Below are 17,615 nucleotides of genomic sequence, written 5' to 3'. Positions count from 1 at the left end.
CAGACATTGATTCTGCTCCTGTTACTCACAAATCCTATTTCAGTCAAATTGGAAAACTATTAAGTTTTTGGGAAAAAATCAATAGGTATCAGGAAACCATTAGATCTTGTGGCCCTTGCTGTGTCTTGCATGAGTAATCACTGTAAACAGCTGACAGGTGTTTCACTGTTGACACAGAGTGATGCTTAGGGGAACCACATCTTGTCAGAGTAGGTAGACAGCTTTAGACAGTGCAATGAGTTCAGTTCTCCTTGTTTGCCCCTGCGTTCATTCTTCTAGACAGCACCATCACTAACTGGGATGGTAATGGTTTCAAAAGTCAAATACTTTCCCTTGCTGTCCATTTCCTTTTCTTGTACTGCAGCACACTAATCAGGATGTGTGGTTTGTGTTAAACCAGTTCCTGTCAAAAACAAGTTTTAATTTTTTCTTAGAAATAGTTTTTTAAGAATAATAATTTTATGTTCAGCACTAAGTCGATATATGATGATGAATGAGTACCACCAGAGAACTTATAATTTTTCTTGTCTTTTCTTTTATAAAGATTATAAGTGATTTATTGTGATTTTTGGAAAATCACTTTTGCAAGTGATTTTTGGAGTTAATATATTTTATTTGCTTTTCCTTGGGAGGGATTTACTATTTGTGAATTATATGATAATCATATTCAGAAAATGAGAAAAAAATGTCCTCTATGTATTCAGCTATTGTGTCCAAACTATTGCACAGTATTGATGAGTACATTGTTTTGGCATCAATAGGAACATTATGTTTAATGAGTGTTAAGAGTTTACTGTATTTAGAAACAGGGAGAAGAGTAGAATGATCTGTAGATCTTGAAACGTCCTCTCACTGCAATTCCCATGAGAAGACTGAAGTATAGGTTAGTTTTTGTGTGTGTGAACATCTGATTCCACTGGTGAACATTAACACAGATAAAACCGTGTTCTGCAATTTGAAGAAAGACTTTATTTGATGGATATTATTATACTATGTATTTTCAGGTGCAGTGGCTTCTATGTTTTGGGTTGATGCTGAGTTAGGAAGTGATATTTATCTTGATGGTAAGTTAAAATCGTTTCTTTGAAAATCATATTTATTTTATGGTTCTGCTCATTTTGTTTACGTTATAGTTTTAATTCCTATACCATTGTTCTTTTCAAATTGTTTAGCTTTTGATGAATCAAGTTTTGTTCATAGGGATTCTAAAGTCCTAGAAAGCAATAATCCAGATGGTTAGCTGTGATAGCATCTCTGATTCAGGACTTCTACTGAGGCTGTCCTTTAGGTTATGTGGGGCAGACTGCCTATGTGCTCTGTAGCCATGGCGTGCTATGGGGATGCTAGTGCGTTGTAGGCAGACAGGAAGATGATGCAAAGAGTGATCTGTCCTTCTCTGCCTTCACTTCTCCTCGAAAATAAGAATTCAGAATGCTTCTAAATGGGTTGGAGATATGGCTCAGGCTCACAACCAAAAATATAAGAATGCTTCTAAACATATACACATATACAACTTAACTCTTGTCAGTCTGTATACATTTATAAACTTGTGTGGCAACTATATTCACTTTCCCCTGTTGTCTCCTGTCTCTTTAAACCAATCATGTAGACTGTAGGATAAGAATCATTGAAGCTGTGTTTCATTGAGAAGTAATATATATAGCATGTAGCTTGTTGAATTTCATAGACATCATCAGATTCTGCTGTTATTTTTAAAAATGATTTGACATGCATTCAGAATGCTGAGCTAATTGATCTTCTGAGACCGTAGGCACTTGCCCTGATGCTTTGTTCTTGTGAGCTAGGTGTATTAGCCGAGGTGAGGAACATAATATCCTAAGATGCCTCGGATTCTTTAAACAATAATTTATTTAGAAAAGCCTCATTTTGATTGTAAAAATAAAAATAATCTGCCTTGTATAATTTTTCTTCACTGTGTATTATGGAATTTGTTTTATTTTGGATTTGAAGCACCAAAGAATTTTTATTTTATTGTTGACTTAATTTTAAATTTTTATTTTATAAATTTTCTAGTTTCTTAGAAACAGAGCTAGTCATTTAGTATATATTTCAGACGAGATCGGGCGCGTTCAGGGTGGTATGGCCGTAGACTAGTATATATTTCAAACATATTGCTTATTCCTGAGGTTAAGTTAAATTGCTACATTGGTTAGAGAAAAAATATTTTATTGAATAACATTTGTGAACTGAAGGATGTTTTAATTTTTCAAATATAGATTGCATAGTACTGATAACTTTAAAGAGTGGCTAATATGTTTATTTCTTTATAGGCATCATAACTGTTGTAGATTCAAAATATGGATTAAAAGTAAGTTGAGCAAATATAACTTGCTAATTGTCAATTAGTAGGAATGAGGGGTTGGTTGTATTATCTTCTGTTTCTGTTAAACTTTTCTTAAGAAAAATCTTTTTCAAGATACACTTTGTATGCACCTATATTATTATTATTATTATTATTATTATTATTGAATGCTCTTAAACTTAGTATGTATTTTAGTCTGGTTGGGTGTTATAATAAAAAATTGAAGTTACTATGATATTTTATAAGGTTACATAGTCAGGATAAAGTTTGGATATATGTTACTCCTCATGAAAATCTATTTGCAATATTGGTTTTTATAGATTAAAACAGCTTAATAAAATATATGAAATCTTAGTTTTGTGATAAACTGTTAGAAAATACAGAGTATACATTAGTTTTTCTTAAAACTAAATACTGATTTATTTAATTTTGAAGAAATAAAAATTAGTGCATACGAGAAGATACTCTCTATTAAGTGATACTCTTCTGTGAATACTTCTGCTAACTGCTGAGGTCTTTAAAGTTTGTCTCAGTTTATAAGATGAACTAAGGTCTTAAAAGCTTATGGCTGCATAAAATAAAACAGTACTTCCCAGGTTTGCAAGTGAACTAAGAAAAATTTTAAAGAAACAAATGTTGCAAAAGGCTTTGGAGAAAAGCTGGCTTCTGTCCTAGTATCAGCTGTCTAGGCCTGGTCTATCTGGGTGTATGGATTAGGAACAAAGTTATAATTTCATAGAGGCTGGGTATGATTGCATACAGCTTTTGTCTCAGAAATTGGGAGGTAGGGACAGGCGGCTGTCAGTGAGTCAGAGGACAGCTTGATCTACATAGTGAATGAATTCTGGGCCTGCCAGTGCTATGGAGTAAGAACCTGTCTCAGAAAACAAAAACAACTTTTTCTGAGAGTATAAACTTAGTGTTTAACAATTAGTATAATATTTTGTCCCTTGAGGTATCTAAACTTAACTTTTATGTTGGCCTTTCTTCCAAATCTTCAATAAATTTATCAGGTTTGTCTGAATGGCTGTCAGTCTACTTTACTGGCCCTTCCTACCCCCATTCTTGTACCCTAATTTGAGATATTTGAATCCTGTTCTAGAACTTAGACTTTAAATTTATAAATAGCGGGCTAGAGGGCTGATGCTAGGATAGAGGCAAGTTTTATTCTCCAAAGCCTTTTGCAACGTTTGTTTCTTTAAAATTTTTCTCAGTTCACTTGCAAACCTGGGAAGTACTATATTTTATGCAGCCATAAGCTTTTAAGAACTTAGTTCATTTTATAAAGTTAGTAGAAGTATTCATAGAAGGGTATCACTAGGAATAAAAGGAAGATTGCAAATAGAGTTCTGGCCAGAAAAAAAAAATCCAATGGCCGTGTGTGTGTGTGTGTGTGTGTGTGTGTGTGTGTGTGTGTGTGTGTGTGTGTGTGTGTGACAGAGAGGGAGGGAGGGAGGGAGAGGGGGAGGGAGGGAGAGAGAGAGAGAGAGAGAGAGATGTCTGTTGTTTAGTTCATGCAATCCTGAACTTGATATGTCCTCAAACTCATAATCCTCCTTCTTAGATTTCCTGTGTGCTAGGATTATAGATGAGGTTCACCACACCCTGCTTAACTGATTTTCTTTTTAAAGATAAGTTGTAGGTCACCTTAATAACTGTTTTCAAAAATTTTTTTAAAAATGTGAATGGAGATAGAAAAAACAAAACTAATCCGAAAATTTCAAATTCCTTGTTTTGAACATTTTTAAGGCATATTTGAATTAATTTACTCTATAAGTTGATTCATAAATTTGGGGTACATAAGACAGCATTTTATTTTATTTTTTTTGTGTAGATTTAGCATGTTGTATCCAAAGTTAAACTAGCGTTTTATGTTTATAGAAATAGTTTTATATCTAGAGTTGGATATAGAGAGGAATTAAATAGAATCTTTTATGATAAAGATCCCCCAAAGAAAGCAGTGTTCTGAATAATACAAATGTAGTATATGTTTAACCCCTCGCCACCTTGATAAAACCTCTTAAATTATTAAATCAATATACCTACACAAAACTGACATACTGTCAGGATAATGGAAACTTTAGATTTTCCAAGTCATATGTCAGATAAATAACTTTGCCTTTATATAAAGAATTTGCCAACTTGTCCAATTCCTCCGGTTGCAAAGCTTGACCTCAGTAGCTGCTTGTGATTCAGGGAATTCTGAGGCAGTACAAGTAATGACAGTTGGATAATGGGCAGCAATTTAAGGGTGTCATGCTTCACAGAGCCAGCCCATCACAAGTAAAGCTGAGAAATGGGACCCTGTGGCCAGCCAGCCAAATTGAAACTGAAGTGGTAATTGATATCATAGGCGATCACTCTAATGGGATTGTCACCCATTGATCTGAAATATTCATTTTTTAATCATGGCCGAAGAATTGGACAACTTAAAATGACAGCTCTCTATTCTCCAGGCTTGACATCTAGGCACTGACATTGTTCTTTTTAGTCCTACAAATGTGACAGCATTGAATGCAATAGAATCAACGAATGAAGTTTACACATAAAAGGTCAAGCAAGAGGTTTCTTTTTGAGTCTTCTGTTGTATTGCACAAGCGGTTGAAACAATTCAGTCAGAAAACAGTTTGGGTTGGAAAAGGCCAGGAAAGTAAATAGATTGACATTATGCAATATCATTTTTTCAAAGCTGAAACCACATTAGATCTCTAACCAGTCAGTCCTTGTAAAGAACAAAAACAAAACAGAAAAAAAAAATATATGCTGCTATTTCTCTCCTTTTTCTTTGTCTGATATCTGACATCTTTGACATTGAACTTGTTTCCACTGTGGTCAGCACAGTTCTTTCTCAGATAATGAAATTTTAGACCATTTTGATTCATTTTCTTTGGTCTTGATTTTTTCTTTATTTCTGCAGGAAAGAACTCCCGTAGCTCTTCTTGAAGTTGTGACTGTAGTAATAATTTATTTTGAATCATTTCTTTGTTTCCTCTAACTTTATTGAGCCATAACTCACAAATAAAAATCATATAGATTTAAGGCATACAATTTACTACCCTGACCTGTCTGTGTATATGTTGTGCAAACAGTGTGGAACAGTCACGTAGTACTACCTTCTCCATCTACTGACATAGTTACTAGTTTTTGCTAGCTTATAAGGTGCAATAACTTGGCAAATTTCAAGCATTCCATCCCATAGTCCTAATTACAGTTGCCATGCTGAATTAGTTTTCTAGAATAAATTCCAGAATTTATTCCTCCTGAGAAACTAGAACCTGTATCCATTGACCATCACCTCACCTCTTTGTTATTACTGCAGTTGGTGTAGGTCTCACTGGGAGTTTGAACCTTTAGTTTTTAAATATGTTGGTTCGTTGGGTTCATTAGTACCCAAATTATTATTGCTATTTTTGAAATATATTTTTAAAAAGCTATGATTTCTAGCAAAGAAGAGAAATTCTTTGGAGATTGGTATCTTTGTTTTGAATTTTATAGAACTTTTAAATTGTATGCCTGTAAGGTAGATTAGAACATCAAAATTTACATTTTTGTTCTTATTTTATAAATTGAAGTCTGACTTATGACCAAATAACTTTTAAGTTTTTGTCTTAGCTAAGCTTAGTTTGGGAAGTAGGAATTTCCTAAGGGAAACATAGGGCTGATACTCAGAAATGTTAGTGTCTACTTAGTACTTGTTATACTTAGAAAGCTTTCCTATGTGCATAGGCAAGGCATTTATCTCTTCTATGGTTATCACATACATTTGTAATCAAGTTGTATCCACTGGCAGACTTTTATTTGTGGGATATTTTAAGTTATTTTTTATTTAATATGTCCTATCTGTCTAAAGGTAATCAAGTCTTGGTCTGTGCCATTTAACTCTGAGTGAAATTTTATCTTGCATAAATGTCTCAAACCTTTGCTTTGTGAAACTGCCAAGTTTTTTTATAGTACATTTGGAAAAATTTAAAGTCCTTAATTTTAATATCTTTTTTACATGTTACAAAGTACAGATACGTCAGTTGATACACATGCAGATGAAGCTTCCCATAAAGCGTCTTGAAAAATACTTCAGCTGTAAAGAATGTTGGGTAGAAGGGGCTGGGGATTTAGCTCAGTGGTAGAGCGCTTACCTAGGAAGCGCAAGGCCCTGGGTTCGGTCCCCAGCTCTGAAAAAAAAGAACAAAAAAAAAAAAAAAAAGAATGTTGGGTAGGATTGTCCAGAGGCAGATCAATAATTTTTAGTAGATAGACTGTTCAGTGGAAAGAGATGTGTTACTATAAGTTGTATAGCATTTTTCATATAACAAATTCATGTGTTTATGAACACATGGGAATATTAACTACAAGTCATTTGTAGGCTGTTCCAGGGCCTGCCGATAGCTTTAGCCTCTAAATGCAGAGGCTATCCTGCAGAGTGGATTTGTTAATAGTAAGAAAGCATGAATAATTATGAAAGCAAGAATATTAAATTTGGTCTTTTTGGCATGGAGTAAGTATTGCTGATGCATTACACTCTGTGTTCTGTGAGCTCTGTAACTGGGGAGTGAGTATGTGGTTGAGTTTATAAAATTGTATTTTAAAAATGAAATGATTATGCCACGGTCATGATTTTGGTTCTGTCACACCTAAGTAGTATTTGTTAAATTTTTAGAAGAAAAAAATCACCTCTATAATCTTAACCAAGTCTATTAAATAATCATCAGTGTGTTTTAAGTTCTAAGCATAATAGTTACCTCCCCGTGAATTGTGAAGCTAGTGTAATAAATGTGATGTAACTTGTAGGTAATTCTACATATTCTCTGATGTAATAATTAAGTAGCATTCTCCATAAGACTGGCTGTATGTGGAATAAAAAGCTTTATAAAAAGATTTTAAATAGTGTTCACATTGCTTCTATCAAGCATGCTTTTAGTAAAAGATAGTCTGGTGGTATCTGTAAAAGTACAGTGTTCTGTGATGGGTAAGGGCAGCTATATAATTCTCATGGTTATAATAGTTAAAAATGGTTCAAAAATTAAATAACTTATAATTCTATTAAAGTCCCTTTAAAATGTGAAGTATTGATATAATCTAGTTTTCTATAGTTCTCAGTAGCCAGCTTTTTCTTGTGGTAGGAAGTCTCTGTTGAGACATGGTTAAAAACATGAATTTGTAAAAGACAACCTCTGGTAACCCTTATAACATAGATGACTTCAGAATATAAATAGTATTGAAAGAGGGGCTGCTTTCGGAGGGGAAAAGTACCTCATGGCCTTCTAAGTCAATTATATGTAGTAACTAACTAAACCAAAAGTCTTCAGTAGATTTGTATTTCGTAATGGAACTTAAAGTCTCATTAAGACAAGAAAGGTGGCTTTAAAATAAAATCCTTTGTGTTGACGTTAGATTTTTGTGTTGTATTATAGTAATTTTTAAAAATTTTGTTTTGTTCAGCATTTAACTGAAGAAAAACCTGATGGCCTTGTCAATGAAGCTACTAGGTATTCATATTTAAAGCTTATATTGATTACCAACCAGTTGGAAAATAGAAGATAAATAACATAAAAGCAGAAGAAAAAAGAAAGATAGGGCAAATTTGCATTCTTTTCTATCTACACATTATTGCTGTCTACCCATCATAGACTCATGACTAGCATTTTATTGAAGCCATTTATATTGTGGGATAAAATGAATGGTGGACATAGGACTTAACTGATCTTTATGAATTTAGGAGAGTTTAACATTTAGAAGTGTTTTATTCTCATGCCCCTTTGGAATTGAAGATCGTTAATTTGCTCCCTTAAAAGCTGCCTCACTCCTCACTGTTACTCAGTACAGAGGAACAAATACTGAAATACTTTTGACTTGGTACTTAAAACAGTTTTTAAGTTTTTAAGTTCTTAATTGTTTTGTTTGTAGACTTACAAGTATTTAAAGTACTTTCCTTAGCCTAGGTGTATTTTCACTAGTGGGATGAAGGTTTTGAAACCAAATATGCTGCTGGGCAGGCTTAAGAGTGAGACTTCCTAGGATTTGCTACAGATGATCCCATAGAAAGTAAAGACAGGACAAAAGATTCCTTGTTGTCTTGAAGTTTATTGAATTCAATTTATTATTGAAAATATTATTGAATTCTTTTGTAGTCCTTCCTAAATGTTGTGTTGTTGTACAATTGTGATATAAGTTAGAATGAATTTAAGTATGTTTATAACTTTTTCACCCAAAATGGTTATTATAGAAAATATATGTAAGGCAAATAGAAAATATCAGGAAGTTGTAAAGGCCATGGGAGTGTAAATAGAAGCTCTCCAATTTAAAGATTGTGACCGTTAATATTTGGAGACATGTGCATTCTGTCTCTAGCCACATAAGATTACTTAAACAGAAGTAGGACTATAATATACATTCTGTAGTGTTTTTTTCAATTTTGCTTATGTTTTTTATTTTATTTCTAATCCTGTAAAAGAATAGGATTATAAAATAGTAGTCCAGTGGTTAGAATTTCTTGAACAATCAAGAAAAATAATCTGTTATGTTATATAGCATTTTATCAGTTGAATTCAGTAACTAGAGTTTCTGTGTATCTATTTTGCAGCAATAATATATATTCATAGTGATGAAACAGGTATTAATATAAGATCTTGATGTATTTTTTGAAGTATAGTTTTTTTAAAGCAAACTACTTAATGTTAAGTGAACTTTTTCTTTATATTTCTTTGAAAATTATGGTAAGTTTTATAATTTTTTCAACTAGACTATCTTTATTCCCATTATAGTAGATACCTAAATTTTATGCTTTTCTTTAACATACACAGAGACACACACACACACACACACACACACACACACACACACACACACACACCATGAACTGGAAATTATTCTCTGTCTAAAACTCTGGAGGTTTTATCTTTATAGGGTCAATAACTAATACTTACAAAGTGATGTATGGAATTCTTCTGTAGAGTGAGTAGGTTGGGAGTAAACTGAACCCAAGCTTGTTATTATTGAAATGTTGACTTAAATAGGGTGTTTCTATGGTTTTGTGAGTTCTTAACATTTTTCTTCTGACACTTGTTCTTTGCTCTTTTAGGCAAGTTGCTTTGGCAGACATGATTCTCATCAATAAAACAGACTTGGTTTCAGAAGAGGAGCTAAACAAATTGAGAACAACTATCAGGTACAATACACTTGACTGTTGTAGCTTAAAAGCCAGAAGAAAGCATTTTTTGTGTTTTTACCGTAAAGAGATGATCAATCTTGAAGGAGCTAGGTCTGTTTACTGAAGTGCAGCAGTCTGTACACACTGAGACGTCACGTGGCCCCATCGTTATATACAGCTTTTATATATCAATTAAAAATAAACCTAAGTTCAGTTTTAAAGAACAGCGGAAATTATAAGTGTGTTGAATGCCTTCAGATTTAAATTTTAATGTGTAAAATGTTTTTAACCATAAGCTGTTTCCAAGGTCCAAGGTTGACTTGCTTCAAGGATCATTAAGGAATCACATATATTGTTCTTGGATAAAAGACTGTTAAATAAATAGAAATATATAATATAATTCAGTTCTTAACAAAACATAATTCAGAATTTTCATCTGATATTCTGGATTCACTGACTCTATTTCATGTCTGTCCTTTGACTCTTTTCTTAAGGGCAAGCCTCCTTAACTCCCTAGGACAGTTCATTTACTTCTTCATATATGTGCCTTACCAGCTCCCACCTCCTGTTTCTCACTTGCCATTTCTCAGTCTACCCCTCCTTTATAATATATACTATTACGTATTTTCATCTATGGATCCCATTTTCCCTTTTCCTCCCATTCCTTAATGAAGTCTGCTCACATTGTATCACTTCCCCTTAATCCCTTCTTGATTTTAATGGTTTCCTGAGTTGTCAACTGTCTACGTCTTTGCTTTATGTCTTCATTGCCTATGTACAAGGCTAATCAAAATAGACTCATATGAATGATACTATGTTATTAATAAATAATCTGACAGGCTGGCTATTTTGGAGACGCCTTATTTTTGAAACCCAAGGTAGACTTCTCAAATGAGAGTAAAGTCCAGAGATTGTGTTTTGAATTATTTTATAAGATCTAAACTAGGCAATGCCATATTTTAGTAGCTTTCCTAATTGGTCAGTTTTAGTGACTGTAGAGTTTTTTATAATAGATTAGCATTACCATATTTAATATCATTTCTGTTGGCCTCACATGTTGACTGCAGTACCACTAATTTATATGGTATGTGCTTTAAAATTGAATAAAAATGCATAACTCATTAAGCAGTCATTTCTAGTGATTATGATTACAAGAGAAAGAAATTTATACTTTTCCTCTATATTTTTCTCTTGTTTTAATAATAGTATGCTGAGATTTTTGCAATAAAAAGTACTATCTCGTGTAGAAGGCAGATAATACTGTATAGGAATATGGGGTTGAAGTCTGCCTTGGTTGTAGTCTTTGGTCTGTTTCTCCCTCTTCTGACAGGGTTTATTTAAGCTTCTGTAAAATAAGAATAAAACCTATCTCACAAGTTTGCTTTAGGTACACATGAGTCCTGTGAGATTGCTGGTGAGTTATGCAAAGTTCCTCACAATGCGTGCTTTCAGAGCTATTACCACAGTGGAGGTTTAGTAGTGGTTAGTACTTCCTTAGTACTCAGTCAGCTGTCCAAAAATGGGACTTACCTCAGAATTATTATACACAGAAAGAATCCATGAGAACATATTGAACAAGCATCAGATACTTTGGACATGTATCTGTAAAGAAAAGAGAATTGATAAGACAAAAACATATTGGTGTTCACAGTGTTAAGGGAATTAAAGTATTTTTTATGGTATACAAAGGGAATAACTATTTTTCCTTAGTTTGGTGTTTTTGTGTTCACCATTTCTTTCTTTTTTTTAAATATTATTTACTTAATGTATGTGAGTACACTGTAGCTGTTTTCAGACGCACCAGAAGAGGGCATCAGATCTCATTACAGATGGTTGTGAGCCACCATGTGGTTGCTGGGAATTGAACTCAAGACCTCTGGAAGAGCAGTCAGTGCTCTTAATCACTGAGCCATCTCTCCAGCCCCTTTAAAAATTTTTTTTTAATTTTTATTTTTTACTTTATTTTTATTTTTATTTTTTTAGTGTTCACCATTTCTACAATGTATATGTATAAAACGTGGCTGCCTTGCAAAAGTTCTGAGTATACAGGAACATTAAGGGTCCCTGCTTCTTAGGAATCATTTCTTTCCTTCCTTTTCTTTTTGGCAACACTGGGGTCAAACAGTGGTTTTGTGTGTGCTAGTCAAGCCACTGAGCAGATGCTATGCGAGGACGGTACCACTGAGCCTTACCCTTAGCCTCCCCGAAAGTGAAGGGAGGACCTTCTGTAGCTCACAGTCACACCTAGCCTTCCAGGTGTGTGGGATGCTTGAGTAACAAGTTTTCTTTCTTTCTTTTTCTCTTTTTGTAGTAACCAGTTTTCTTGAATGCACAGCTAGATTGTGCCAGATTTATAGTTTGAAGAGAAAGAATTCTAAGCCAGTAACAAAAAAAAAAAAAAAAAAAATCAAAACAAAAAAAGGCAGGATGTGGGGGTGGGATGCAAGTTCTGTTCCATTGTGTCTGTTAACTTTCTGTTTTAGGAATAATTTTTGTGTGCTTTTTTTTTTTAATTTCCTTTAAATTCCTTTCTTTTGCTTTTTATTTCAGATCAATAAATGGACTGGGAAAAGTTTTAGAAACTCAAAGATCAAGGTACTTTTTAAAGTTACTACTAGGAATGGAGGTATATGTCAGCTGTGAGATTGTTGCCTAATAAGCACGAGGCCCTGGACTTGACCACAGCACTGCATAGACTGTCTATAGTGCACAGGCCCCAATCACAGCACTTCCTTTATGGAGGCAGAGGAAGAAGTTTAAGGTCATCCTTGACTGTATAGAAAGTTCAAAGACAACCTGGCTGTATGTGGTTGGGGTGAGGGAGGAAGAAAAGGAAAAAATTCTATTACTAATACCAATAACAGATAAATCAGCCTTTAGTTAAGAATAGATGTTAAAAATCAGAAAAGTGCAGGCGTCGGTGGTACAAACCTTTAATCCCAGCACCTGGGATGCAGAAGCAGGTGGATCTCTGAGTCCAAGCCCAGGCCGCTCTACAGAGCCAGTTTCAGGGTAGCCAGGGCTGCACAGAGAAACCTGCCTCAGAAAATAAGTGACTTAATTGTGATATAACAAGGACATAAACGCATTAAAGTAAGAGCTAACTATTGTCTGAATGCGCTTCACAGATTAGTTTGCCATACTTAGTACCTTTGTTAACAATACACAACTGTGATACATAAATCTGGAAAAGCAGGTTAAGGAATCTTAATTTCAGGCCTTTAAATAGGGTTTTAATACTTTAAAACCGTATTTTTGCAAAAACCTATGATAAGAATACATGAAATTGTTATGTTTAAGTTCTTAATGCATCCCTTTATATATTTTACATCTTTTATAGCTTCTTCTTACCTGTAGTTCTGTTCATAAAGGTGCGTAATCTTCTAAAATAGTTGTACTGTCTTAAAAAACAAAACAAAAAACCTCTGTGAACTGTACTTTGGTAGATTGAACTGGTTTTATTGTTGTTATTGTTGAATGGTGTCATGATTTCAGAAAACTTCAGTGCACGGATATTTTGTTAAATTCACGCTGGGGACAAGAATGGCTTAGTAGCCAGTAGACTCACAGCTGGCAGCCTAGTGCCACCCAGCCTCTAGCTGAGAGTCTTCCATTGTCAAATGCAGAAGAGGTCTTAGCTGCGTGGGTTGTCTGCAATAGCAAAGATTAGAGGTGCTGACAGACTGCCACAAGTGTGCGGCAGTAAGAGCAGCAGCTGCTCTGAGGCTGTCCGCAGCTGGAGAATGAGTCTGGTGTGTGAATCTGACACATACTCCAAGCTGTTCCTCACTTGCTTCTTCCTATCACAGTCTACATTTTGTTTTCCCCTTAATTTTCTTTCTTTTATAAACAACAGACAACTCCCTAACACTTAAATTAGCTTTTGGGAATCATATCTGTCAGTAACTGGTTCTGTTGTGACAGCATGTATTTAGTTTCCCTTTGAAATTATCGGTTCTAACTAAAGTCCCCTCTTGATTAGCTCATTGTCTATTGATTTTCTTTATCATTTCTAACATTTGCTCTCCTACAGGAGCGCTAATCATATAATACTTCTTTCTTAAGGTTAAGTATACAAATGAAGAAAATCTTTGTCTTCTCTTTCTTAAGTAAATGCTGTTGACAGTGGATCTGAGACTCTGAACTAACCTGTCCTTGCTGGGAACGCAGGAGTTGAGTTAGAGACCTTTTCCATGAAGGTCAGATATCTGTAGAAATCTTATCACTGGGTCATGAATCTTAATTCAGTATTTTCCCAAATTCCTAGAGTCATACAAACAACAACTTGGGCATCTCAGTTTAGAGACTAGGGATTTATTTCTTAGCAGAATAATTGGAATCATTTATTTTTAACATCTTAATCCATTTAATATTTTAAAGTTGGCAAAGGCTCACCTTGACTTTGTAGAACAGTAGGAATCATGTGAAGTGTTATCTTACTGACAAGGTTTAATTGGATTGGCAGGCAAATATAATTTCTATGAAACTGCCTAGACATTGGATGTAGGAGGGAAGGTTAGAAGGCATACATTCTTATCTTTTCTGGACTTCTTAAGATTTTAAAGATTCAAGTGAATTGAACAGAAGAAAGTCACAATACAGCTGGTCAATAATAAGTTAACTATTGCAGCTTTTTACAGGTTCTAGCATTTCAGGGTGGTTTCAGGAATTAAGCAACAGATAAGATACAAATACTTTTTTTTTTTTTTTAAGACACTGGATTGGTCAATCATTTGGCAGAAAACTGAGAAGTGAACAAGCAAAAAACAATACCTTAAATATTATTAATACATCGTAACAGAAAACTTAATTGCTCAGTGTTCTGTAAGAGTAAGAAGGCAGAGGATTGGTCATTTCTTTTTCCTTATGAAGAATTGGAAACCTAAACTAGGGAGATGACCGTTGAGCACTCTTGAACGGTGAAGGGAGCAGACCCAGATGGTCTGCAGTGCAGGCGATTTTCCAGGCTGAATGTGCAAGTGAAGAAAATCTTCATTTAATTTTAGAGTGACTAGGACACATGGCTGCATGTAGCTGGGAGAAAAGGCATGTGAGTCTTTACAAAGGACCATGAATGCCATAATACATAGGATTTTCTCTGTAGGCAATAAGGAGTTTCTGAATGATTTAAAGGCAGTGAGAGGCCTGAGGGGTGGACTCACTGAGCACACAGGAAGGTTGGCAAGACTTGGGTAGAGTGGGATTAACATGGGTTTAAGAAGGGCAATGAATTTGCATTTATAATCACTGGAGTTTTAGATCCACTCGGACCTTTGGAAATTTAGTGCTAGAGCTTAGCACCAAGCTTTTGGAAATAACTGCCTGGTGTAGACTAGGTAAACCTGTGGAGCCACTCATTGAACTTTAAAAGGTGGTGACTAGGCAGTTTCCCTAAAGTCATCTCTGCAGGCTCTATAGGACAGTAGGAGAATGAACTTATAAAGACTTTTTTCTCCCTTGATTTATTTTTGTATTTAATTTAAAATGGTAATGGTCTTTTGATCTTAACAGTTTGAATGTCTTCTAGACGTGTATTAAATCAGATCAGACCTTTCCCAAAGCAGTGCTAATTTGGGGGAGTTCATAAAAACTTCCATGTGGAAGGAAGCTCATGCCTTCTCCTCTTATACTGACCATTGAGAATTTGATGAGAGACCGTTGTTGGTGCTCAGTTTTAGAAGTACCTGAAGGATTTGCTACATGCAGAATTCTAAGTGGTAGCATTCTCAAGGACACTGTCACAGTGAGATAGTGGTGTGCTGAGAAGGGTGTTCACAGAATTGGTCCCTACAGACGTCAGTCTCTTCTGAAGTGAAGATGATAAATTTATGGTTTAAACGTGCACTTGTGTAACTGTTAAGGTGGGAAAGGAAGTGTGCTTAATACTGGGATTTTGATCTCTTAGTGTAAACTGATAGTCAGAAATTTCTTCACAGACCATTTGCTTCCTCGCTTGGTCATTTTCCTGGCTCAGCACATCTAGCATGTCCAGAATTCAAAGTGTTGATATAGTATATTAACCTAGAATGTTGTGGTATTTGTTGTTTAATAAGATGGGAATTTGTCCTCCTATGCCAAGATAAGCGTTCATAATCTTGTAGAGCGTCGTCCAGAGAGTGTGGCTGGCTGCTGACCGTAAACAAGGCAGACACAGCTGGACGGTTCTGAGCTAAACGTACATTTGTATGCTTAATCAGACATCTTGAGTGTGACAGCTGTCTGACAAGACACTTAGAAATGTCTGACAATCTGCTTGTATCTGGTATTGAAATGTAATTGTAATTTTGATTGTAGTTTTGTTGTATTCTTTTATATATTTCATTCATTTTAGTTTAATTGTAAGTCACAGTTTTCTGTTCTTTCGTGGGCCTATGTTAAAACTGAAAATCAGTCACCTGTTTTTGTAAATTTACCTCTATGTACTTAAACCATGAAGTACTGTGTGATTTTTAGTGATTTGAATTGTTGCATTCCTCATAAGGTTCGGTCATCACTGATTTTCAGAGGAATCATTTGGTCTGACAGCGTTGGGATCTGGGAAGCTTCACTCTACTTATCCTCTAATTTTCCACAAGTAAAGTTAAATTCAAGGTTCTACAAGGAGTAATATTAATTCGCACACTGACTGACTCCTTTTGGGTTTATTTATGTATTAATTGATTTTTTTGGCATTTAGGGTTGATTTCAGAGCCTTACACATGCTTTGTCACAGTGCTGTATGCCCAGCCCCAGAATTCTAGGTTTTTTCCTCCTGAGACAAAGTTTCAGTATGTAGCTTGAGGCCTGTCCTGAGCTCATTATGTAACCAGGCTGACCTAGACATCACAGATATCCACTTGCCTCTGCCTCCCAAGTGCTGGGATTGAGGCTTGTGCCACCACGCTCAGCTGTAGAGTCTAGTGTTTTTATATTAGCTCTATCATAGAGAAGCTATGAAAGAATTAGGAAAATCCAGAGGCATTTGGAATGTGTGTAAACTGCTATCTATATGTTACTTCTTTTAGTTCGTATTTGGGGTAATATGGAAAGTTTATTTAGATAATTTTTAACTCAAAAATATGACATTTTAAAGATTATAGAGTTATTATTAAAGGACAATCAGAAGTGGAAAGGAAACTTTTTGAAGCAGTAACAAGTAAGATTTTTTTTTTGCCTGATCTTTCCCATTCAGCTACTTTTAGGAATTTAAGGTAGAATTCTTTCACAGCATCTTTTTTTTTCTTGCTTGTCATTTAATATATCACCCTAAATATAATATGCTGGTTAATCTTTTTAAGAAAGATTTATTTTATTTTGTGTGTATGAAGGTTTTGCCTGCTTGTATGAATGTGCACCATGTGTGTGCCTAATGCCCATGGAAGTCAGAGGGGAACTCAGTTCTCCTGAAACTGGAGTTCCAGACAGTTGCAAGATGCTGGGAAGTAAACCCAGGTCATCTGTAAAAGCAGGAAATTCTTTAACCCAAGGCTGATTAATCTTTATGCTTACATATTTTAACAAAAGATCCTTAGTGATTTTTCCTTTTGAGACAGGCTCTGTAGCCCAGGCTGGCCTTGAACTCACTGTGTAGCCAAGGTTGGCCTTGAGCTTTGGTTGTTTTGATCGACCTCCTAAACGTTGAGATTATAGTCCTGTGCTGCCATGCCAAATTTGAAATTTTATTCCTGATTAATTGGATTATTTCACAATTTTAAACTGTTTAAATGCATTTCTTCCTTTTAGAACTCATCTCTCAAATATATTAGATCTTCATGCCTATGACACTCTCTCTGGTATAAGGTATGTTTTCAGGATTTTGGTCATTTTGGTGTAATATTTTTTTTTCCATTTTTCATTATTTAAGATGCCATTCCTTTGGCATACAAATTTTGTTCTTTATTTTCCGAAGCATGGCCTTACCTTGCAGCCCAGGCTGATCTTTAAACTTGTTATCCTCTACCACAGCTTCCGAGTGCTGAGATAGGCACATGCTACCACACCTGGCTCACAGGGTTACTTCTAATTATGATCTTAAAAGATGTGGTAACTGGTTGTTTGGAAATGCATTTTCCTATAGAAATTGTAATGTAAATGGTAATTAAGCCTAGAAACTGATCAGTATCTCTGTGCCAACCATTATAACACTCTCTAAATAAAATAAAATAAAAT

General features: G+C 34.8%; 1 protein-coding gene across 6 annotated transcripts in view; it reads left to right on the top strand.

Annotated features, from left to right (window-relative positions):
* Zng1a (Zn regulated GTPase metalloprotein activator 1A) overlaps window positions 1-17,615 on the top strand; it is a 42,451-nt gene that overhangs the window by 11,971 nt on the left and 12,865 nt on the right. For 2 of the 6 annotated variants that reach the window (XR_015648920.1, XR_015648918.1), the window contains exons 5-11: window positions 1,005-1,064; window positions 2,292-2,329; window positions 7,760-7,806; window positions 9,399-9,485; window positions 12,018-12,062; window positions 12,808-12,838; window positions 17,190-17,246. Coding sequence is in view for 4 of the 6 variants with exons in the window: in XM_087604369.1 (XP_087460495.1) it covers window positions 1,005-1,064; window positions 2,292-2,329; window positions 7,760-7,806; window positions 9,399-9,485; window positions 12,018-12,062; window positions 17,190-17,246 (334 nt within the window). In the remaining 2 variants the exon portion in view is untranslated. 6 annotated transcript variants of the gene reach the window in all.

Source organism: Rattus norvegicus, chromosome 1 (assembly GCF_021556685.1).
Source record: "Rattus norvegicus strain SHRSP/BbbUtx chromosome 1, alternate assembly SHRSP_T2T, whole genome shotgun sequence".
Classification (NCBI taxonomy): domain Eukaryota; kingdom Metazoa; phylum Chordata; class Mammalia; order Rodentia; family Muridae; genus Rattus; species Rattus norvegicus.
This window is presented reverse-complemented; position numbering and strand designations above follow the sequence as displayed.